The sequence below is a fragment of the Paramormyrops kingsleyae genome, chromosome 15 (assembly GCF_048594095.1).
Source record: "Paramormyrops kingsleyae isolate MSU_618 chromosome 15, PKINGS_0.4, whole genome shotgun sequence".
Lineage (NCBI taxonomy): Eukaryota > Metazoa > Chordata > Actinopteri > Osteoglossiformes > Mormyridae > Paramormyrops > Paramormyrops kingsleyae.
In genome coordinates, this window is record NC_132811.1 from 26,857,048 (window position 1) to 26,881,688 (window position 24,641).

General features: G+C 41.5%; 1 protein-coding gene across 3 annotated transcripts in view; it reads right to left on the reverse strand.

The window, feature by feature from the left end:
- Positions 1–542: 542 nt before the first annotated feature.
- LOC111840518 (solute carrier organic anion transporter family member 2A1-like) overlaps positions 543–24,641 on the reverse strand; it is a 41,461-nt gene continuing 17,362 nt past the window's right edge. For 2 of the 3 annotated variants that reach the window (XM_023805440.2, XM_072699851.1), the window contains 8 exons: positions 22,304–22,379; positions 21,193–21,357; positions 20,721–20,934; positions 16,345–16,492; positions 3,498–3,667; positions 3,325–3,389; positions 1,872–1,992; positions 543–1,169 (listed from right to left, as the gene is read on the reverse strand). In XM_023805440.2, coding sequence (XP_023661208.2) covers positions 1,049–1,169; positions 1,872–1,992; positions 3,325–3,389; positions 3,498–3,667; positions 16,345–16,492; positions 20,721–20,934; positions 21,193–21,357; positions 22,304–22,379 — 1,080 coding nt within the window. In that variant the 3' untranslated portion in view covers positions 543–1,048. The remainder of the gene's footprint in view (positions 1,170–1,871; positions 1,993–3,324; positions 3,390–3,497; positions 3,668–16,344; positions 16,493–20,720; positions 20,935–21,192; positions 21,358–22,303; positions 22,380–24,641) is intronic. The other variant, XM_023805441.2, reaches the window with a different exon arrangement.

The following is a 24,641-nucleotide window of genomic DNA, read 5'->3' on the forward strand; positions in this document are numbered from 1 at the left end:
TATTTTGTATTACTTGTAATAAAGCATTTTTAGAAGCGAACCTAAGTGTGCCTGTTTGTTCCTTAGAAAGCCCTATATCCCCCACACATCATCTTAAAACACATGGAATCTATTAGTTATGTACGAACTGAAAAGTCAAAGTAAGTATAGGAATCAACAGGTGTGCACCCACATGTACACTTATCCCATTACCTTTTAAGTTGTCAGTTGTCCACAAGTTATAGAGCAATTGAGTAAAAAAGATCCAGTAATCACTAGAGCCCTCCCTCAAAGCTTTGGTGGGGGAAAGTGAAACTTTCAAGACTTATTTCTTGTCATGTATGGCATTTATGGAGAAAAAAAAAATTAAATAAACTAATAAGAAATAAATCAGTAATTAAAAACACGAATAAATAAACAATTTTATATTTAATTTAATTTTATATTTATATTCACGTTTCATGTCATTATCATTTATTTATTGCCACATTAAATGTATAAATAAATGTATGCATTAATGAATAAATATACTATATAAAGTCCAAATAATCCTTCCACACAAATAACTGTGGTGCCTTTATTTTGACACCTGCAATGATGGGTAAAAACAGGAAGTAGGATGTGCCGAAAAATGTTTCAAAGCAGTCTCATTAATAAATGATTACATTATCTGCCACTGCATGCACAAGTGAACTGAAATACACAAATTCATAATGTTATTTACTCCAATGTAAAAGATACTACTACTGATACATAATTACACATAATTAGACAGTAGGTATTAACAAAAAATTCAAATACAGTATAATTTGTAATATCCAAAAAAAAATATGCCACGGTATTCCATCTCCGTGACTCAACAGGGAAATAGTGCCCATTATAAGGCATTGCACTGAAAGGCAGTTCAAGTTTGAATTAGCACATTACAGAGAAGCCCAAAGGCACTCAATCATACATGGATTCATTCAACCAGTCATCCATCCTACCAATTCTTTGATTGATTTACTTATTCATTAATTTCATGAGCATCAAAGCTTCCAAACCATCAGGGCAGACTTGATCTTCCATGTCATAGGAGCTCTTTAAATGGCACTTCGAGTCTGTACTCCCCTGTACGCTTTACCTTCCAACCTACTAGGGCCAACAGCAAAATCCCCATCACTTTATATGCTACCTGGAGGCCCAGATACCTGCAATGGGGCAAAAAAGTTTCATTCATCTTGCCTGCTATATTTCATTATTGACAGCTGATTATTTGATTATCATCTGTGTACATCTCTGATTCATTGCTTTTACTTTGTAGGAGGATATAAAAATAACACTTTCACATTCACCTTTAAATCATTTTTGCAAAGTAATATTAATAAAATACAGACACTCCTGTACTTACAAACAAGATACATTCTGAACAGCCGTTCGCAACTTGAAATGTTCGTAAGTTGTTATTCAACATCATTTTAAGGGTATACGCAAGTACAAAGAACTAGGATGCTGAGAGTATGCACACTATGCTGCTGCACGGCAGGTGTAGCGGCCAGAAGTCGTACTAAGCGGAATTAGCGTGCAGAAAAAAAAAATGATGTTGCGGACAGGAAATGGGAGCCCAAAGAACACAATTTGGACTTACAGTCCTCTTCATTCATATGTCTGAAAGTTCTTAAGTTGAAAGTTCGTAAGTAGAGGAGCGTCTGTAATGAGTTTGAACTTAATTAAATTTCTTTTTAGTAATTATAATAAAGGAGCTTCAGTAATAAATCACTAATTTAGCTTTAATCTATATTGTTCCCCAACAAACCTTCTGTGCTTTCATATACTGTATACCATATTAAACTTATGAAAATCTTGTCTATGCCATGTTCCATTTTATTCTGTTAAGCAAAGTAACTTCTCACCTGTTTCTTAAAAGGTCATTGTCGTAATAAGTGCAGCCCTGCTTATTCCCACAGATCCACTTCCACCTCAAGCATGTGGAGTCAATGGCCAGGCCAAAGAGGGCTGGAGCAGGCAGCCAGGCTGGGAACCAGTTATACATTCATCTTTAATGTGATCTTCATCCCATTTATTGAGCTCTTGCAGTGACAAGTAGAGAGCTTTTTCTAGTTTTATCTGAGTGCACTATGAAACCTTTAAATCACAAACCTTACACAAACATTGCAAGTTCTTTTTTTGGTCTTCTAATCAGAGATGTTTGTCTCATTTTCATTCCTTTTGCATTTTTATTGAAATGCCAACATTTTTGACCCTTAGATGCATAGCTCATTCCACAAGCACTATTACATACCTCAAGTCTTTGGTGACCCAACATGTAAAATAAAAAAAAAGCCAATGACTCAGCAAACATTTACTGAATGTTTCTCACGAGATGACTCTGAACACTTTCTGAATGTTTTTAATGCATTATGAACATTTTAATTAAATGAATGTTTAATATTTCCTAGCCTAGCCTAATATTAATAACTACCAATATAGCAACTAGTATATACAGTCAAACCTCCCTTATCCGGGCAGAATGGGACTGAGGGGTGCCCGTAAGTAAGAAATGCCCGTAACTTAGAAATACATGTACAGTACAACTTACATGTACATGTGTACACATACAAACTACATGACATTTACCACAGGTAACAAGCTTCATTCAGCTTTTGAAAATGTGCATCTCTAACAATACAACGCTTTTCTTTACTCTTCCAAATATCACCTATATGATATATAACCTTGTTATCATATACCGTAGACTTAGTCACTTCAAAATCGTCTGCAACAACTCTGTGTGATTTTCCTTGTTGTATCTCTGTAATGATATCGAGCTTCTTTTGGAGGGACATGACACTATGCTTCCTTTTTAAAGCCATGGATTTTGCATAGCTGGTGGTTGTATAAGATTAATTTTCACATGCACGTGTCTAGAGTTCCCCGGTAGAGGAAGATGCCCGTATATTGGAGGTCCGGATGAGGGAGGTTTGACTGTACTAGTATATGGTGATCTGATACTTTTTCTCGTGAATAAACAGTCATAAAAAGAAATCTGCTACTATTTTGGATTTTTTGGAGGGTACTTTGTTATGGATGAAAAGTATGAGGCATATCTAAGAGGTTGAGTCAAAACTGCATCAAATAATATAAAAAAATAAACGACCCGAGGTATCTAAGGTTTAAATTTTGACATAATGTTTCGTTTTGTTTTACACCAGTCATTGGTGGCTTGTTAAGAGTATTGACAGATAATCATTTACCTCCTTTTAAAATCAGCAGCATATTTAATCCCCACTTCGCTGTGTAGAATAATAGCTTAAACAACAAAAACAACATCAGGTTTAATGTAAATTGCATAAATAGTTCACTCACCAAGAAGTCGCATAATCAAGAACTGAATTCCTATTGCAAATGACTTTTCGTCATTGGGTACAGTTCTAAATCAGGAGAAGTCAGAATGAAGTTAGCAAAAACATACTGTCTGCAGCATATTGAGAAACCTCCTGTTTAAAAGCCATTATTTGGGTGAGGAGCGTACTTCTTACCTGAGCACCATCATGTACACAGGGTTGTGGGATAGACTAGCGATGAGGCCAGCGACAGAAATAAGAATTATGAAAGGCAGGAGGTAGTGGGAGCAGCTGTTGCTGCAGGCGCCGGGGTAAGTGCTTCCGAGTATGTCACCATCACGAACACAGCTGCAATTGGTGTATACCTGCAAGCAACAGGAAGTCTGTCATGCCTTCATACACTTACTTCCTGAAGTTTAAAATAACACATTAAAATAAGATTTTCTTAATTATTAAATTGGAGTCTTCGCAATTGCGTATCACTTTCGGCGTTTTTCCACCAGCATAAAGGAACTGACCTGTACCTGAGCCGAGTTTGGAAAATGACAGTGACGTAAAATCAAAGATACACTAATTTACTTACATGGTGTACATCATGGCTGGTTCTCAATGTGTGTACTTGACCGTACTCGTGTTCTTGTGTACCCGTTTTATGTCATCTTCCATAACCGAAGATCAATTCCAATACTCAAGAACAGAAGTACAGAGGATGGTAAAAAATTTCATTCTCATTCTTGCCCCACCCCAACTATCAAGGATAAATTGGTTACATCCTCACTGAACGAGTCCAATCCCATGATTTGCGCAACCCCAAGTTCGTTCTTGGAAGGCAAGTATGATCTTTGCGTTCTTGGTACTGAGAAACACCCCAGGATTTCATTCGTGAAATTATTATTATTTTTTTACTGTTGCTGGATCACACACACGCATATGCCAGGGCTGCACCCCCCCCCCCTTTCCATCCTGCCTTACAAACCACAGACTCACCGAATACCTTAAAGAAAGTTCTCTATTAAGTTTGGCTTGTGTATATCCTGTGATATGCAACACTAAGCACCAATACTGTATACTGATGTGAGTCATTAAGATGTACAATGTAAGAACTAGTTAATTAATTAATACAGATGGTACTGTATGAGGTATGAACCTCCAGGTGGGTATGGCACGGTTGGTGTCAAACTGATAGAATATCGCTCCTGAATTCAAATCTGGTGAGTGCTTATCATGAAATTGTATGCATCAAAAGTTAAACCCGTTAAATGAAAATCATTAGTAAAGTGGCATCAGTTTAGTCGTAGTTCCCAAAAGGATTGCCACAGACACCACTCCGAAAGCCCTCTGACTAGATGGACAGCCATTGGTTCAGGTGTCGGGTTCCTGGTCATCCCTATTCATGAATTTTAGACCACAAATTCAGGCATGCACATGAAGTCCTCCAGAAAACCACCAAGAATCCCACAGAACACCACGAAGCCCAGTAGAAAAGCTCATCCTGAAACCTGCCGGTGAAGGCCTGCTACCCAATACAGAACTGCAACCCCAAGACAAAGCCTTTCACCTTAAAGCTTCAAAAAGAGTGAAAATCTAAGGGGCTCCACGCCAACAACTACTCCAAATGCCACACTTCCTTGAGTGCCACCATTCCCTCAGCTCATCACCTCTGCAACCTACTGCCAAGATCCTCTCCACTCTGCAACCAAGTAAACCAACTTCATTTTAACAATCTAACTTGTTCTGTTTAATCTGCTTTATAACATTAAGGTTGAGTTTCCACAAACTGTACTTGCTTTGCAAAACAGTATTTCCCTCTTAAGCTTACCCATTTAAATCTAGTCATTGCATTTTCATATTACATTCTGTTATTGGTGCCACTTTACAATAAGGCTACCCATATTGAGTTTATGAATGGTTTATAATCTGGTTATTAATTAGGTTGTAAGACTTTGTAAATTATTAATAGACAATTTTAAACTAGTTATAACAGTTATTTTTATTAATGAATTACTACATTTACAAAGTGGCAAAAGGGAGCCTTATTGTAAAGTGGTACCCTGTTATTTTGTGTTTGTTGTTTATGTTAAGTGTAATGTCTGTCATGTTAGTATACTGTTAGTTAGGAATAAATGCATGCCTCCATCCATTGAGTACTCACAATAGTCACTGCTTCTGTGCAAACTGGCTCCTAAGCTCTGAAACCTCAAGCTTGCCTGAAAATATCGTGATACTCTCTCTCACCAGCCATGAGAAGAGCTTCACTACCAATCGTTTACATTACCTGGGGCCTGTTTCACAAAGCAGGGTTTCTTGCTTAGTCGGATAACTTTTTGGATTTAAGGTAGTCAGGGCTAAATGTAAGTGTACAAAGTTAAAGTGCATCTAGCTCAGACTTCCTTAAATGAAACAAGTTATCCAGCTAAGCAAGAAATCCTGCTTTGTGAAACCGGCCCCTGGTGATGTACTGTAACTTGGTGGACGAGCATTCTAACCCAGGGTACTAAGCGAAACTGGTAATTAGTGAATTCCATTTAAGGCTCAGATTAACAGATTGACAGGGATTACACAATTGAGTTTGGAGGAACCAACCATTCGCCATGACAGTTAGTTAATAATCATCATCAAATAATAAATCATTAAAATGTAATTAATTTCCCTACACATGGGTGGAGACATTAAAATTACTTGAGCTAATTTTTCCTACACTGTGTACTTGTCAGGGTCAGCACCCGTCTGACCCTACCTTTCGTGTCTCTCCCCCTTTTGGTGTCGCTTCCTTCAACCCTTGTGTTTTCCTTACTCCCTGGACTGCTGCATTGCTCAGTGGGCTGAATGGATGACTCAGAGACTGAACCTGCTGCGAGTTTTGAGACTGGCTTAAAACTAGCCTCACCTGTTTTTTTTTGCTTATTTGAGTTTTTGTTGTTTTCTAGTGTAGTATTAGTCTTCTGTTCCCAAGTCTTAGTTCCTTCCTGTGGTTTGCCCTCCTTGTATTGTTTTGGTTTGTGTTTTGTGCCTTCATGATTTTGTAATTAATCTATCTTGCTTTAGTTTTCTAGTGTCAGATTATGTTTCCTAGTTTGTTATGTTTCTCAGTTGAGTGATTGTCTTTGTTATGTTCCACCTCTTGCCCGTTTTCCTGTGCCAGTACTTGTTTATTGTTTTACCTGTTGTCTCTGCTGATTGGTTATGCTTCATGTGCCACACCTGCCCCCTCGTTAGCCCGGTTGTCAGTTTGTATTTTAGTGCCTTCCTGTGTTCTTTTCCTTAGTGAGTCATTGTGAGATGGTACTCCAGGTGTTAATTACTGTGCATTGTATTCTGCCTGCTTGTTTAGTCCTTTTCCAGTGGTTGCCCGGTAGAGATGGCAATTTCGAATCATCAAAACAATTTCGAAACATTCGAAACAATTTTTCAAAACGGTTAAAAAAGTTTCGAAACGCAAGTTGTGCACAGGCTGCTGACAAAAATCCAGAACTGCAACTATAGCAAATACGGCAGAATAAAAACCTATTGCTGCAAGTTTCGAATGTCACGAAGCTTGAACTGTCAAAAATGTGCATAACACAATATCATTTGTTTTTGATCGTTTTTATATTTTGTCATAGGTATCCTATATCTGCAATTAGCATGTGATAACTTTTTGCCAGCCGTTTATTCAACTAGTATGAATCATAAAAACGTTAGATTATTAATGTCTCTTGTGTATGGTTGCAAAACCTCTCTTGCACTAATAACAGAAGCAGAGAAGAGCAATATTAGCAATATTATGAACAAGTCTGCATGTCCACTTCAGTGGCCTCTATAATGGAGCATATTTAGCCACTAGCTCATTCCACCATGTTGTGCTAAAAATGCTACTGGGGATTATCGCTGCCCGAAGCTGTCAGACAACTGGTGACTGACATCACACTTTCTTCAGACGTTATACTCCCCATCCATAGCCATAATACGTCAGAAAGCATCCACTCTTGTTATAATACAATCCGGTGCCTTGTGTTCTAAATGCACCTAATTTATTTTCAGATGATTATTATTCTCATCTTTAAATATTCATGTTAAGTCTCACATTCTGCGCCTCAAGATTTAACATCCATTTGTATACTATGTATTTTTGCTCGCACCATGTGTACAGTTTTTGTACCTTGTCTGTTTGGCATTATCTATATTATTTGCATGTTTCTATGCACCAGAATTTCCCCCAGTCAATACAGTCAATCAAAACCTAAAATGGGTCATATCATTTATAGAGATTATTTGTTCCCATGGTTGTGTATTGTTAAAACATAATTTCTGAATTTATATACCATCCGAGTATTGAGTGTGCATAGTCATTAATTAGCTACTGAGGTTAGAATACTCATCCTATCTAGGTTTGTGTATGTTGAGCAGGTTATAGGAATGGTTTAGTTATAATTAATTTGTATAGAATAGAACAGTGCAAAAACGCAGTTTCAGACAACAGTCTTTGTCTATGTTAGCAATGTTAATACAGTGGTACCTCAGAACTCGAATTAGTTAGGAACTCCGGATCGAATCCTAAAAAGTTCGAGTTGTGATCAAATTATCCCCATAAGAAATAATGGAAAACCAATTAATTGGTTCCTGGCCCCCCAAAAAATACACCTAAATATGTTTTTTTTAGCATTTAAACACAAAATGAACCGGATAAAACAAGAAGAGCATATACTGTACTAAACACATCTAAGCACATTTATCAAAACAGTCATTTGTAAAGTCAGAAAATAAATGTATCCAAACAATTTGTCCTGCCCCGATCGTCCGCTCCTTCCGTGTGCCACGCCCCCTCATTAACTCCGTGTGGAATCTCTGTGTGATCAGCTGTTTCTGGTTGTTGTTATTAGTCCTCTGTATTTAGTCCGCGTTTCAGTTTGTTTCCCCAGTCCGGTCATTGTATTGTCCGTCTGCGTTTTGCCTGCCTTACATAAGAACTTAAGAACATACCTGTAATTAAACCCCGTATTCCCTGATACCCTGACGTCTGCGCCTTTCTCTCCGTTCCGTCCCGCTCAGCACAACAATATTATTAGAATTAAACGTATTAATGGTTTATTATTAATATTAAAATAAATGAATAAGAAATCTTTACTTTTAAATGTATTTTGTCATATAATAATAATTACTGTTACTGTCTATCATTGTCTAAATGTATTTTTACTGTCTAAATATATGTATTCAGCTAGGGTAAACAAGCACGATGCTCTCATTTCAAAGATTTTTGCCCGTACTTGGTGGCAAACTGGCGATCCTCTGCCCATCTTTGCTTCTAAAGGAGTAGGCCTTTCCTCGATGCTGCTTTTGTACCGAATCATGATTGCGATCACCTGTTAACATCACCAGTTTCAAATCACATCATTATTTAGCTATTATACCTCATTACTACCCCTGAATTGCCCCCATCCCAACTTTATTTGGAATGTGTTGCAAGCCTGAATGGCAAGAATGGATATTTATTTACAAATCAAATGATGTTGACAAAAAAAACATGAATTATCTTGTGTTCTTACTGTCTGCAATGAAATAAAAGTTAAGGGAAATTTGTAAATCACTGCTTTATTTTTTTATTCACATTTTCCACACTGTGCCAACTTTTTCTGATTTGGGGTTGTATGTTTCTAACTGAATCTAAGCAAAACCTTGATATTACACCTACTATACACTCACCTAACGGATTATTAGGAACACCATACTGTCAGGGTCAGCCCCTGCTGTGGTCCTTCCGTGTCCCTTCCCTGTTTGACCAGCAGGTGCTGTTGGTCATCCTGTTCTTTGTGTTAGTCTTTGTTCTCGCCTGTTACCTGTCTAGCCACATGGCTCAACGTGTTCAGCATGTGATTGTCTGAGTACCCTTCTGTCCTGTGTTCGAATCCCGCCACCTCCTGTTTTTGTATTTTGGTTTTGTTCCTTGTGCCCTTGCCTGTGTTTTTACCTGTTTAATTCCCTAGTGTTTTTTGGTATAAGTTTTTCTAGTTCCTGTGATTTGTATTTGGTTCAGTTCTATGTGCCCCTGCTTGTGTTTCTACCTGTCTGTTATTCCCCTAGTGTAGATGCTGTTTCCTTCTTTGTCAGTCTTAGTTTTCCCATCCCAGTTCCCTGAGTTAATTAGTTCCACCTGTTTCCTGTTCTTGTGCCTGCCCTTGTGTGTTTTCCTGATTGCTCGTTGTCCTGCACCTTCCCCAATTAGTTAATTGCTTGTCTCACTCCTGCTGCCTCGTTACTCTGTTCAGTGTTCCTATTTAAGTTCCTGCCTGTGTTTAGTTCACTAGTGGTTCATTGTCTATGTCTATGATTGTCGTTGGTTTTGATATTTTCAGTGTTCTGCGTGTATTCGGTTTTTGTTATTTAGTCTTGTTTAATCCCCTTTCTGTTTTTGACCCCTTGTGGTCTTTTTGGTTTAGTTGTGTTTTATAGTGTTTTCAGTTTTGTTTAATAAACCCCGTTTTTGTGTTCCTGGAGCCGCCAGTGGGTCGTCCACCCTTTTTTGTGCCTGCACCATGCCACGCTCCCGTGCCCGAGCCGCCGGCATTCATGACACATACTAATATGGTGTTTGACCCCCTTTCGCCTTCAGAACTGCCTTAATTCTACGTGGCATTGATTCAACAAGGTGCTGAAAGCATTCTTTAGAAATGTTGGCCCATATTGATAGGATAGCATCTTGCAGTTGATGGAGATTTGTGGGATGCACATCCAGGGCACGAAGCTCCCGTTCCACCACATCCCAAAGATGCTCTATTGGGTTGAGATCTGGTGACTGTGGGGGCCATTTTAGTACAGTGAACTCATTGTCATGTTCAAGAAACCAATTTGAAATGATTCGAGCTTTGTGACATGGTGCATTATCCTGCTGGAAGTAGCCATCAGAGGATGGGTACATGGTGGTCATAAAGGGATGAACATGGGCAGAAGCAATGCTCAAGTAGGCCGTGGCATTTAAACGATGCCCAATTGGCACTAAGGGGCCTAAAGTGTGCCAAGAAAACATCCCCCACACCATTACACCACCACCACCAGCCTGCACAGTGGTAACAAGGCATGACTCACCAAATTCTGACTCTACCATTTGAATGTCTCAACAGAAATCGAGACTCATCAGACCAGGCAACATTTTTCCAGTCTTCAACTGTCCAATTTTGGTGAGCTTGTGCAAATTGTAGCCTCTTTTTCCTATTTGTAGTGGAGATGAGTGGTACCCGGTGGGGTCTTCTGCTGTTGTAGCCCATCCGCCTCAAGGTTGTGCGTGTTGTGGCTTCACAAAGTTTGCTGCATACCTCGGTTGTAACGAGTGGTTATTTCAGTCAAAGTTGCTCTTCTATCAGCTTGAATCAGTCGGCCCATTCTCCTCTGACCTCTAGCATCAACAAGGCATTTTCGCCCACAGGACTGCCGCATACTGGATGTTTTTCCCTTTGCACACCGTTCTTTGTAAACCCTAGAAATGGTTGTGCGTGAAAATCCCAGTAACTGAGCAGATTGTGAAATACTCAGACCGGCCCGTCTGACACCAACAACCATGCCACGCTCAAAATTGCTTAAATCACCTTTCTTTCCCATTCTGACATTCAGTTTGGAGTTCAGGAGATTGTCTTGACCAGGACCACACCCCTAAATGCATTGAAGCAACTGCCATGTGATTGGTTGATTAGATAATTGCATTAATGAGAAATTTAACAGGTGTTCCTAATAATCCTTTAGGTGAGTGTATGTCCCTCACTATATACTTACGCCTAAATCACACTAACTGCTAACCTGTTTCACTAATACAATTGGGATTTCAAATAGTAATAATCGCTCAAACCAACAGCGCCACAAACACCCAACACGCACTGGTTTTTTATAGGTTTTTTCTCTTGCCGTGAACAATGACATGGCGGTCACATGACTGATGTTTCAAAACATTTCGTAAACTCTGTATCGAGACCAGTGGCCTGTATTACGAAGAGGGTTTAAACAAATCAGACTTAACCCGGAGGTAATTTGCAAACGCGAGGTTGATAAAATCAGGTTGACTCAATCGGTGCTAATCAGTACTACGACGCCAGTTAAGAGGTGGATTTGTTAACCCCTTGGGACCGGCGATCCCGCCGGCGGGATCTGACAGAAATTTCGCAAAACCGTTTAAATAACTCTGCGAGTTTTTGTCATATACATATTTTAAAAACACCCTCAGAAACCTTGGACGGTCTACTTTTCAAATATATATAGGTAGAAACTAAATATATTTTTACAGCTTTGTGATATGAATAAAAAGAACAAGAGTGACTGACTCAAGCGACTGCATCTTGAAGCAGCTCTAATCGCCCGCCCACTTGCAAATCGCGCTATTCACATGATAACGACATTATAATCCGACAGTTAGTATTGGATAAAGAAATGTGTGTATACGCCCCTTGTGACTCGTATAAACAAGGGCACATGTCTGGGTAGTTCACTGATCTGCTACAACATGGCACACGTGCACTTCTCTGCTGCGGAAGCTTTGCGCCAGGTTCAGGAAAGCCTTGAACTGGAGAGCGATGAAAACGACAACTTCTCCTCGGATGAAAACAGTGAGGACAGCGAGGAAGAACGTTGCCACTTTGAGCAGCGACTCGATGCCATGGAAGACAATTCTGATGAGTAAGTTAAATTCACTTTGTGAATTATTTTAATAATAGTGAATTATTTTATTTTATTAACTCTGCATAGGCACTGTGTCATATTTATCACTTTCTATAGCGACTGCTCACAGTTTATCATTTTTCATTTTACAGAGACACAGAGAACATTCCCGTGACTAAGAAACCACGTTGTCAACTAAATCAGACACCACTGTCATGGAAGGGAGAAAGCGATGGCGATGTGGCTCCATCGCCGCTGCGGTTTCGTCCTGCTAGGGAGCCTGGCGTACAGCTAAACAGAAGCGACAGTTACACTCCTGCAAGTCTCTTCAAGTTGTTCTTTTCGGAGGATGCCGTGAACACCCTCTGCCAGAACACTAACAAACAGGCTGCCAGGAATGTTGCAAGAGGGGTAAAGTACAGATGGGTGGACATTGGAGTCGCTGAGTTCTACAAATACATTGGACTGATATTCTACATGGCCATGATGAAGTTGGGTCATGTAAGAGACTACTGGCGGAGAAACAACATCTTTTCCGTTCCTTTCCCGTCACTGGTAAGTTCACACGTCATTTACTTATTTTGTATTGTTATTTTATTTCATTTACTGACTTATTTTGCGATATGACATTACATTGTATTTCATTTTATGTCTTGCGTAAATCTTTATGTAGAATCATGAAAAAAAACGCTAAGTCCGTAATCTGTCTTCCATTGTCGGAAGTATTAAAGTTTTTGAAATCAGGTCAAATTGGCAAAAACTAAATCATGTCACCTTTCTTTGTTTTACCGCTCTCACCCGAAGATCGCTATTCACATTATAAATAGCCGCATTAGCGTGTATTCAGATCGCATTCGCATGGTAATTTGCTGAACAATGCACCGGAGAAACGCGGTCCACATAGCCTACATCCCCAGCAGCGCCATAAAAGGGGGGGGGGGAATTGTTCAGGTGTGAATGGATGCATACACACAATAGCTCCTACATATTGAATGGAAGGAGGCCAGAAATAGTGACATGAGTTAGTTTTTTCTTATTTAATTATCCAACTGAATGTTGCAACGACACCATTTATTCATCTTCATGTACCTAAGACTTTGGTGATCGCATTTTATAAACATGTTCTCCATTTTGTTCTTGTTACAGGTGATGTCGAGGGACAGGTACCAGACAATATCCTGGAATGTTCACTTGAGCGACCCAGATGAGGACAGACAGAATGATGCCAAGAAGGGAACCTCAGATCACGACAGACTGTTCCGGATCAAGCCCCTCATGTACACTATTCAGAATGCCTCTAAGGCATTCTATCATCCCTACAGATGTCTTGCTGTGGATGAACGGATGGTGCCTTGCAAAGGACATACTGGCATGACACAGTACATGAGGAACAAACCGATCAAGTGGGGTTTCAAGCTGTTTGTGCTCGCAGATTCCAGCAATGGGTATACTGTGGACTTTTCAGTATACACTGGAAAGAACAACTTCCCCACTGGCCAGGGACTCTCTTATGACTCTGTCATGTCACTGACCGATAGATGTTTTTTGGGGTCTGGGTACCATGTATATATGGACAACTTCTATACAAGTCCAAAACTTTTCAAGGACTTGTATGCGTCTAAGTTTGGTGCTTGTGGAACTTATAGAGAGTTTAGGAAGGACTGTCCACGTAGTGCCATCAATGCACTAACAAAGAAGTCGCCCAGAGGGATGTACCGCTGGATAAGGGACGGGCCTCTTCTCTTTGTGAAGTGGAAGGACACGAGAGAGGTGTCCGTCTGCTCCACCATCCATAACGCCTATGCTGGGGATACGGTACGAAGGAAAGTTAAATCCAAGCAGGGTGTCTGGATCACCGAGTCATTTCCATGCCCCTCACCGGTGACGGAGTACAACAAGTACATGGGAGGTGTGGATTTGTCAGACCAGCTGATCCAGTACTACACGACACAGCACAAGAGAATGAAGTGGTACAGGAAACTTTTTCTTCACTTCTTGGACATTTCCGCGACTAACGCCTACATTATCCACAGGGAGATCATGCAACAGGACAGCATGACCCACAAGGCGTTCATGGAGGAGCTCACCGCACAGCTGTGTGGTGTGACACTGAATGTCCCCACGAAGATGAGTGGTGTTCATGTGCCGGTTCTTGGGGCTGAGCTGAGCTCTGACAGCAGGATGAAGGCTACCTCTGGGCGAAAGACTTGTATGAATTGCAGGATGCATGGTGGGAACACAGCAAAAACCCCATGGAAATGCGCAGCTTGTGATGTCCAGCTTTGCCTTCAACCAGGCAGAAACTGTTTCGAGGCTTGGCATGCGAATGTGTGAATAAACTGTCGCAGATAAACTTTATTCATGCACCCATTTATTTTGTGATTTGCTTATTTTGTGTTGTACATTTATTCACTTATGTTGTGACATCCCATCTATCAATAAACTGATTTTTTAAAAAAAAATGATTTTTTGTTTCTACTTTTCTTGCATTTCAAACTACCTTTCCAAAGTGATGGGTGTGGGGTGCAGTGACATTCCAGACTGACAGGCCATTGACAGTATGCAAACTACTAGAGGTGTGGAAACGCCTATCACATCAATATTCATTGTGCTGGCCACTGACTTTCAAAAAAAGAGTGTCACTCCAAAGTTCTAACACTTTAGTAATCAAACCACATAAAATTTCAGAATATCTCTTTCACCTGTGTATAGCCAACCCCTGTGTCTATAAGCTTCAGAGCTCAAAAGTCTTACCTAGAAATGTCTATGATGTGATTTTTTATAATTTATCAGCATGTCTGAAAATAGGTTTCTGAAAAGCATATGTTTAAAGTTGATTTTAACAAAAAATAAAATAACAACATTATGAGTGGTCTCAGATCATTGGTGCTGAGTTTGTGCTGAATAAAAGCACATGTAACACTTTGGGATAAATGTTTTTTAGATAGGTGAAATATTTAAAAATGTCAAGGCATGTCAGACTACCCCGAAAGTGGAAAAAAGGCCTCAGGCCCCAGGGGGTTAACTGCACTGGAGTTTGTGCGCGTTCACATAAATGGAGCACGTTCGGCAGTGCAAGGCACCGTTTGACTCATGGCACGATCTCCATGTTTCACGGAAGAAGACTGCATGCTAATTATGCAGGGTTATGAGGAGTTTAAATCAACGCTGTAAAGAAAGTCCAATACCACTGCAGCCAACAAAAGCAGGCAGGCTTATTGGCAACGTATTGCCGACGGAGAAAATGCATACGTACATTTTCATGGTCATAAAACGTGGTCTAAAATATCTCACGACCGAGTATTAGACAATGAAGTGTTTTCTGAAAAGAATTGAAATAATAATTCTTATATAATTACAGAGGCTAACAGATGCGACACAATTCAGAAGTCACCTATTATATGCTGCTAAGTAATGTAATGCTCCCTGAAGTTCCATTACTGTAATGTTACTCATAATTAATGTAAACCTAATGTTAACAATAACTTGGCAGTTATTAACGTGGCAGCAATAAATAAATAAAAAATTATAAATTAACGTGGCAGCAAGTCAAGATGAAATATAAAAACATCATGTCAAGTGGTAGGGCTATGTATTTATTTTTCTACTCATTATGAAAGATTTGTTGTGTCTAGCCTCCACTTAATAGCGTGTCTATGTTTAATAAAACATAGCTAATAATAAAAAGGTGTCTGTTCATATTACACTTAATAGAAAGTGAGCCACTGTTTAACAAACAATTAAGTGATTTACAACAGGACAAAACAGAAGCATATGTGTAGTGAGAGAACTACTATAGGAATCCGTCATCGCGGTTAAGTTAGCCTCATATTCCATATTCAGTTTTTTACGGAAGGTGGGGCATTTTTAATGACAGAATTGTGATGTGATTGTGAGTTGCGTTTCAAACTGCCTTTCCAAAGTGATAGGTGTGGGGTGCAGTGACATTCCAGACTGATGGGCCATTGATAGTATGCAAACTACTACAGGTGTGGGGACACCTATCTCATCAATATTCATTGTACAGTATAGGCCACTGACTTTGAGAAAAAAAGTTTCACTTTAAAGTCCTAACACTTTAGTAATCATACCACATAAAATTTCAGAATGTCTCATTCACCTATGTGTAGGCAACCCCTGTGTCTATAAGTTTCAGAGCTCAAAAGTCTTGGCTAGAAATGTTTACAATGTGATTTTTTACAATTTTTCAGCATGTCTGAAATAGGTTTTTGAAATGTATATGTTTAAAGTTGATTTTAACAAAAAATAGAATAAGTGGTCTCAGATTATTGGTGCTGAGTTTAATTAGGTGAAATATTTTAAAATGTCAAACCTTGTCAGACTACCCCAAAGGTGGCTGAGAGGCCTCAGACTCCTGAGGGTTAACATAAATCCATGCTACCTGGTATCATAAAAAGGATCTTACCTGGATTTTGAGATTTAGAGGGTCCATGGTAAAATTGGTGCAGCCAGCATGGCAGGGTGAGATATACTCAATGTCGTTGGTGCCACACACAGGATTGAAAGCAGTGCTTGGGCAGGAGCAGTTGAGATTGCACATATTAAAAGATCTGCTTGCAAAAGAAAAAAAGAAGCACATTTATAATTTTTAAATATTTTGTTTTAAAATTGCCTAACTGCCATTTTGGGCCTTGTGTCCCTTTATGCCTGATATATTATCTAGCATGAAAAAGATAAGAAACCTTTATCAAGGGGTGTTTGTAGATTTTTTGTCTAAATGCATACCATATTGTGTAATAGTCTTAGGCTATCAAAGAAAATGTTTAAAGCTAATTACGGTATCTGGGTAATAACCATGTAATTGCCCTCAACATATGATTACGTAATCTGCTATAGTAATACTTAAAATTAAAAAATATATTAAATAAACAACGACTTATTTTTTAAATACAAAAATATATTGTTTACTGTCAATTTCATATATTACATATTTGGGATAAGGACAAAGACAATGAACATGTAAATTATAATTGTAAATAAATAAGCACTGCATTAGGTTCACGAACCCTGCAGTATTTTTAGGGGTGAGTATTTGAGCTTGAATTTTAAGCATAGTTTGTGAACTCCCATGAGTTCAGATGTTTGTGATAGCCCTAATTTAATATCTATGGATGAGGTGAAGTGTGGAAAGTGTAATGTAGGTTTAAAATGCTACTACAACACCTCTTCTGTCTTTAGACACCTGCGGTCTAAACATTTGATTGATCCAAGTGCACAGAGTGGTTGTTTCATCAACTATGTATAGCCTAGTAATTTTGTAATGCAGTGTTCTTTGGTTTATAGGTCAGCTTTATGCATTCACTTATGTTACACTGACAGTGGAGCACCGAAAGATAGATACATAAAAGCTGGCCAGGTAATGAAATCATTACAGAGTATTTTCCCTGTTTGAAAAGTGTCTGTTAAACAGGTGTTATTTCATTTCATGTAACACACAAGAGGAGAATCAACTGAAGCCCCAAAACGTGAAAGAAATAGTTTTGAATAAAATCTTTAAAGCTTTAAAGTAAATTAATTTTTGCACGGGTGTATTTATCACTAATTAACTTTAAAAATAATTAAAACTGAATGATTTATTTAAAAATTAAAAAACTGAATGTATCAATTATAACAGAATATACAACCATAGGCACTAGACCCCTTATGATGACAAACAACATAGATTAATGTTTTTCCTCGCCTGGATGTGGGTCATCCACGAACCTGCTGGCAGACATTGGCTGTGAGGGATGCCTTCGAGCTGAAGTCCTATCGGGCCTTTTTGGCCTGTGGGACTCTAGAGGCAGCTGATGAGTACCAGTGGGCTAAGCGGAATGCGGCTTTGGTGGTCGTTGATGCAAAAACCCGGGTGTGGAAGGAGTCTGGCCATGGAGAACGACTTTCAGATGGCTTTGAGGAGATTCTGCTGCACCATCCGGAGGCTCTGGGCGGGAAAGTGGTGCAGCATCAACACTGTTTATGGTGGGGATGGGGCGCTGCTGACCTCAACTCAGGACGTTGTGGGTCGTTGGGGGGAATACTTTGAAGACCTCCTCAATCCCACCGACACACCGTCCAATGAGGAAGCAGAGTATGGAGTTCTCCCCTATCTCTGGGGCAGAGGTCGCTGACGTGGTTAAAAAGCTTCTCGTCGCCGAGCCCCGGAGGTGGATAAGATCTCTTCGGAGGTCCTCAAGGCTCTGGATATTGCAGAGCTGACCTGGTTGACACACATCTGCAGCATCGCATGGACACTGGGGGCAGTGCCACTGGATTGGCAGACCAGGGTGGTGGTCCCCCTCTTCAAGAAGGGGGACCAGAGGGTATATTCCAACTATAAGGGGATCACAATCCTCAGCCTCCCTGGTAAGGTCTATTTAGGGGTCCTGGAGAGGACGGTCCATCAGATTGTCGAACTTCGGATTCAGAATCAGCAGTGTGGTTTTCGCCCTGGCCGTGGAACAGTGGACCAGCTCTATACCCTCAACAGGGTCTGTGGGAGTTTACCCAACCAGTCTACATGTGCTTTGTGGACTTGGAGAAGGCATTTAGCCGTGTCCCTCGGGGAGTGTTCCGGGAGTATGGGGTGCCGGGCTTCCTTATAAGGGCTGTTCGGTCCCTGTACGACTGGTGTCAGAGCTTGGTCCACATTGCCGGCAGTAAGTCAGACTTGTTTCTGGTGAGGGTTGGACTCCGCCAGGGCTGCCCTTTGCCACCTGTTAATAGCTTTTATGGACAGAATTTCTAGGTGCAGCCAGGGCGTTGAGGGTGTGGAAGCCCCGTGTGATCAGCTGTTTCTGGATGTTGTCATCAGTCCTCTGTATGTAGTCCGCGTTTCAGTTTTTTTCCCCAGTCCGGTCATTGTATTGTCTGTCTGTGTTTTGCATGCCTTACCTGTAATTAAACCTCGTATTCCCTGATACCCTGACGTCTGTGCCTTTGTCTCCATTCTGTCCCCGCTCAGCACGACAATATTATTATAATTAAATGTATTAATGGTTTATTATTAATATTAAAATAATTTATAAGAAATCTTTATTTTTAAATGTATTTCATTATATAATAATAATTACTGTTACTGTCTATCATTGTCTAAATGTATTTTTACTGTCTAAATATATGTATGAGAGACGTGCTGCATGACTCATTTCCCTGCGTGTACAAGTTATCTTAGGTTGGTGTTCACGGTTTGACTTCTGAGATTCAGATCGAGTTCTAGGTAATTTTTTTCCGAACTGGTTGGTTCAACTTTTGAGAAATTCAAGTTCTAATGAGTTTGAGAACTGAGGTATCACTGTACAGCCATAGAAGATATGGAAAATGATTTGCTTGCGGTTTTCAAAATTTTGATTAATAAGTTTGGCACAAAATTAACTCCATATTATGCATTTCTCATATTTTATTTCACAGATATTAATTTTTAGCAGGGCTGTGGAGTCGGATTCAAGGAGTCGGAGTCGGAGACAATTTTGGGTACCTGGAGTCGGAGTCGGCAAAAAGTTAACCGACTCCGACTCCGACTCCTAATAAATTTAAATGGGAATTAAAAAAGTAAGTTGAAATGTCCCAATTCACAAACAGTCATAATGAACTACTTCTCTGCTGTAAGAATAAAGCCCAATGCATGCAGTGCATAATGTTACCACAAAACGAACATGTCAAGTAACCATGAAGCATGCTTTTCATTGACTGTATGCGTCACTCTATGGGATGTAATGCACAGGTAAGGTGCGGCACCGCTTTCCATTGTGTCGCGTTCCACTGTTACAGGGAACTGTGAACCTAGCCTAAAGCCCCCCATACATTTACAGATGCACTGCCAATTTTTCGGCCGTTCAACGAGTCATCACGCGTCAAACACCGGAAAAATCATCTTTAATCTGGAATTATAGTAGAGTGTTGGCTTCCTAGCCAGTAGTTCTGTGGTGAAATGACATGTATGTTGCCTTCCTTTCCTTCAATGGATGTAGAAAATACATTAGCATAGTATATACATACAGAGGAGTCGGAGTCGGGGGGTCGGAGTCGGAAGATTTAGAAACGTCGGAGTCGGAGTCGGAGCATTTATCTACCGACTCCACAGCCCTGATTTTTAGGAACCGAAAATGTATTTATTATTAGGAATAATGTTTAGGTTTGGGCGATATAGTAGCACCACAGCATATCGCCATATTTTTGTTCAGTGAAACTGCATCTTGGGGGATCTCAAAATGCCAAAATAGCATTGTTTTTAAAATACAGTCAAAATACTGTATATTGAGGTAAAATGTCTGGACGGAATAAAAATTAGATATCGCCCAAGGCAACTACTATTAAATATTTTACTTATATATAACACCAAGCCACCATCTTTATTTAAAAAAGAGTCCATTGCTAAGACCATAAGTCAGTTGTTACTTCAAAATTGCCTGCTGCTAAGCCTGACGGCTACCTCTTATGTGCAAACATGTAAGCCAGGTGTTCAGTAACCATGGTATATGTGGAATAATACACTCCAAACCATGTGTTATATGTTTTTCAATGCACAGTTGCTGAAGTTGCAGACCACCTGACGCGAACGCGGCCTGTTCTGTGGTTACTTCATATTTGATTAATATTTTCCGCCATTCAGATTATGCACCATTGCACCATTCAGATTCTTCCAACATTGTAGCTACAGAAGTTAACTTATTTTGGGATTTTCAAAAAAGAAACACTTCAGTCTGATTACTGTACCATATGAAGTAGTGAGTGACCAAACAGTTGTAATTATTATGTACCAGTTATGACAATCAAGGCCCATAGAACAAAATGCTGACCTACCTTTCCTCTCCAAAATGATCTGTAATGTTCCAGTTGACACTGGCAATCCTTTGTGTGGCACAACCCATGAAGAAGATTGGCACACAGAGAAGGGTGGAGATTAAGATCATGGCTAAGGAGAACCTGGGTATGGCCTTGAGGGACATGTTGCTGTATTTCATAATTACACCACCCAGCAACATCCCTATAGCAACTGCTGGCAGGTTCATTGTCCCTACATGGGATGAGACATATGATTGTCTTGAAGAGCAACTGCCAGGGGCAGAAAACAGTGTTGTGTTCTAACAAAACTGATTTAAGTTCTTTATGATTAAGGGTATGCTGTGTTGTCTAAATGGAGAATATAGCAGAATGTAGTGTACTTGGGTTGATATTCAACAGTAGAACAGAGATATCTGAAAGAAACAGAATCCTAAGCTTTGAGGATAACATTCGTCCTGAGCATATCTTTTGACATGATCTTTGTGCTCACCAATCAAAAGGCTGGTGTAGCTGGCTGGGGCATGATACTGGCACTCCAGGAACTTATTGAGGAAGGTGGACAGAGCTGCAATCACAGATGAGAAGGAGCACTGGGCCAAGACCAGCAGTAGAAAAAATGGGCTCACCAGAAGCTTTACAAAGAGCCGAGGAAACACTGGAATGGATTAGAAACAGAAATGTACAATTGCACATACAAACTGTACATACAAAACAACAGCTGCTGTTGGCTCCTCATTCAGGGAGCTCCTTCATGAGCCAAAAGGGAGACCCCCTTAAGCCTTTGGCTGATGCCTACAGACTAGCTGTAGCCCTGCAATGGCCATACCACCCCTCGAAAAAAGCCATGCCTTGACTGCAGCCAGCAGACCAGCAGACTATACAGCCCCTCAACAATCGCCCCTTTACAAACAGCTTTGTATGCACATTTTCTAATAAGTACCACCTTCTTAATAAGTCCATTGATCCTGCAGCTCACCACAACATACAGTATATGAATATTTTTGTCTTACAACACAAAAAAACCTTTTATCTGGTAAAAAGCAAAAATAGTTTAAAATAAGGATGAAAAATTCCAAATACAGGTTGTCATCTACTTGCGACCATGATCGGTCAAAGTCAATTTGGCTGTAAGTCAGCCCTTTTTTATACAGTATGCAAAAATTATCACATGTATAGTATACTGTGTAATAAAATTATATCATCTTTAAGTCATACTGTTTGGTGTTTTTTTTATCAGTATTTTCTTAGTTCATTATTGTTATAAACTTTTTATCACTGTTTAAGCTGCTAAGGTGCAAATGGATACGAATGTATACTGTACTGTGACTGCTATGAACAGTAGACTGAGCATGAGATGAATGAATGAGCGTCTCGTGGGGATGCTCATGCTGCCAGCAGTTTGGGTGGAAACTGTCATACACACATGCTTGGCAGCACTCGCGCTGCCAGACGCAGCACAGTCATGGCCACATTTGCTGTCTTGGAACAGGTGTAAGATGATCGTACAGCGCACAGATCATAAGTCAACGACAACATGTACTTGAAGTAGTAACATCCTGAAGTATTTAACAACATTGCAGTAATGTTGGTTACTTGCTTACTCTTCAAGAATTCCAGTAATGTCATATTTGGCTTCTCTGAATCTTCAGTAAAAATGTCCACTTCAGCTTTGCTTGCCTGAGAGGTAATATGTTTATTGGTGAAATAATACCTAATGCACAAAAGCTCAATTATAGCAGTTATACACTCACCTAAAGGATTATTAGGAACACCTGTTCAATTTCTCATTAATGCAATTATCTTTTTTTTTTTTTTTTTTTTTTTTTTTTTTTTTTTTTTTTTTTTTTTTTTTTTATTGCCCACCACCACCCCCCCTCTTCGGAGGGCAACTTTATTTTACATTACATTCAAGAGTAAAGATTGTGGCCGCTCCGAACTCACCAGTACCGTGGAAAAGGAGAAAAACAGGGGGGGTACAAAAACAACAGCGTAACAATAACAGACATCAATCACCATGGGGAGAGGGGGAGAGAGAAAAGAAAAAAAAAAAAAAAAAAAAAAAAAAAAAAAGGTATACAGAAATAATAACACTAATAATGTAGGCGGGATGGAAAAAAGATGAAGTATAGGGGAATACAGAATACAAACAACCATAAGAAACATAACACTCATCAAACAACAAGAATTATAACAACATCAGTGATACTAATAATAATTAATACAAATCGGTATTATATATATGTAGCATACACACACGTAATCGTACCGTTATATATGTATATTTCAATTCCTAAATCTATAACATACCCTAAAAAGTAATAATAATAATGATATTGATCGCTCAACCAGTCTTGTATGCATGTGCAAGTGTAGGTGTGAGCTGATTTGTCATTGGATGTGCTGGCATTTAATGCCGTCAGGGGAGGCGGCAGCAACCCCCCCCCCCCCAGGCCCAAGGCGAAGGCAGGAGAACCAGGCAACCGAAGCCACCCTACTGCCCCCCCGGCACAAGGGCCCACAGCCACGCATCCCAGAGACAACCACCCGCCCAACCCGAGAGGGAGCCCGCGAGGGACTAAGGGGGCGCCAACCCCCGCACAGGGAGGCCCGCAGAGGGAGGACGGGCGGCGAGCCCCCCAGCCCCACCCGCAACCACCCCACCGGGGCAGGCGGGTCCAGGGCCGAAGGGCCCCACCCACCGGGACCACCCCCCCCACCCCCCGGCGGACGGCCCCCCACACACCGGGGGAGCCCCAGCCCCCCCAGCCCGTCCCCCGGGAGGACGGGCCGCCGCCCACCGCAGCGACCCGGCACGCCTCCCCCCCAACACTGCAGGATGATCCAAGGGGGGCCCATACAAAGAGCCCCCCCCCCACCCGGGAGCGGACCCGCGGCGACCGGGGAGCGGCAGACACCCCGCCCAGCCCAGACCGAACCCCCCAATCCGCCTAGCAGGGCCCAGAGCGTCCCAAGATTCCCCGGACCGCCCGCCAGGGCCCCACCACGGCGCAGCAGAGCCAAGCACCACCCGGCCCGCGGCCCAAGAGAGGAGGCCGCCCGCACCCGCCAGGGCCACCCGAACCCCCCCATGATGGGTCTTCCCCCCGGCGGGCCACCCCACCAGCACAGGGCCAGAGACAGAGAGTTAGGGGGGGCCCCTCAGCCCCCATCCCCTCCCTGACCCATGTTGGTGTGAAGTGTGCATGTACATGTGTGAGAGAGTTGTGTGTTTATGTCTACTATGCATTAAAATTAGTGGGTGCAGTTCGGGTATGAGGGCCCCACCACTGGCAGATGGCAGAGTCCCCCATCCCCCTCCCCGCACCCCCAAGGCCCTAATGTAATATGGACTGCGTATATGACTAAGGTGCAAAAAGTGGGCGAGCAGTTGAGGCATGGGCACCCCACCGCTGGCAGACGGCAGAGCCCCACCTGCCTCAACCCACCTCCTCAGCCCTAGTGTCATGTGGTGTCTAACATGTAAGTAAAAATTGAGGGGCAGTGTCTCGGCGCACCTCCCCACCGCCCCTCAAGGCCCTAGTGTTGTGTGAAATGTGGTGTTGGACCCAGGGGAGCAATAAGGGCGTGCCAGGAGTGGGCCCCCCCCGGCACCGGGGCCAGATCCCCGACTGGCCCCGATTAGTCCCCATCCCTGACCCCGCACAGCCGGCAGGGACGGCCAACCGAGGTGTTCAGGGGCGGCACAGGCAGCCCAGCAGCAGGGAACGCCCCCCCCCCCCCCCAGGCGCAGACCGGGAGAGACCCACCCCACCACGCCCGATGAGACCCCAGCTAGCGGCCAAGGACGGGACAACCCCAGACCCCCCCGGCAAACGGGGAGCCGGACCAGCCAGGCGGGGTGACCCCCGCCCCCCGGCCACCCCAGGCCCCCCCCCAGGCGAGGCAGAGGCTCCCCCCACCGCCCCCCCCAAACCACCC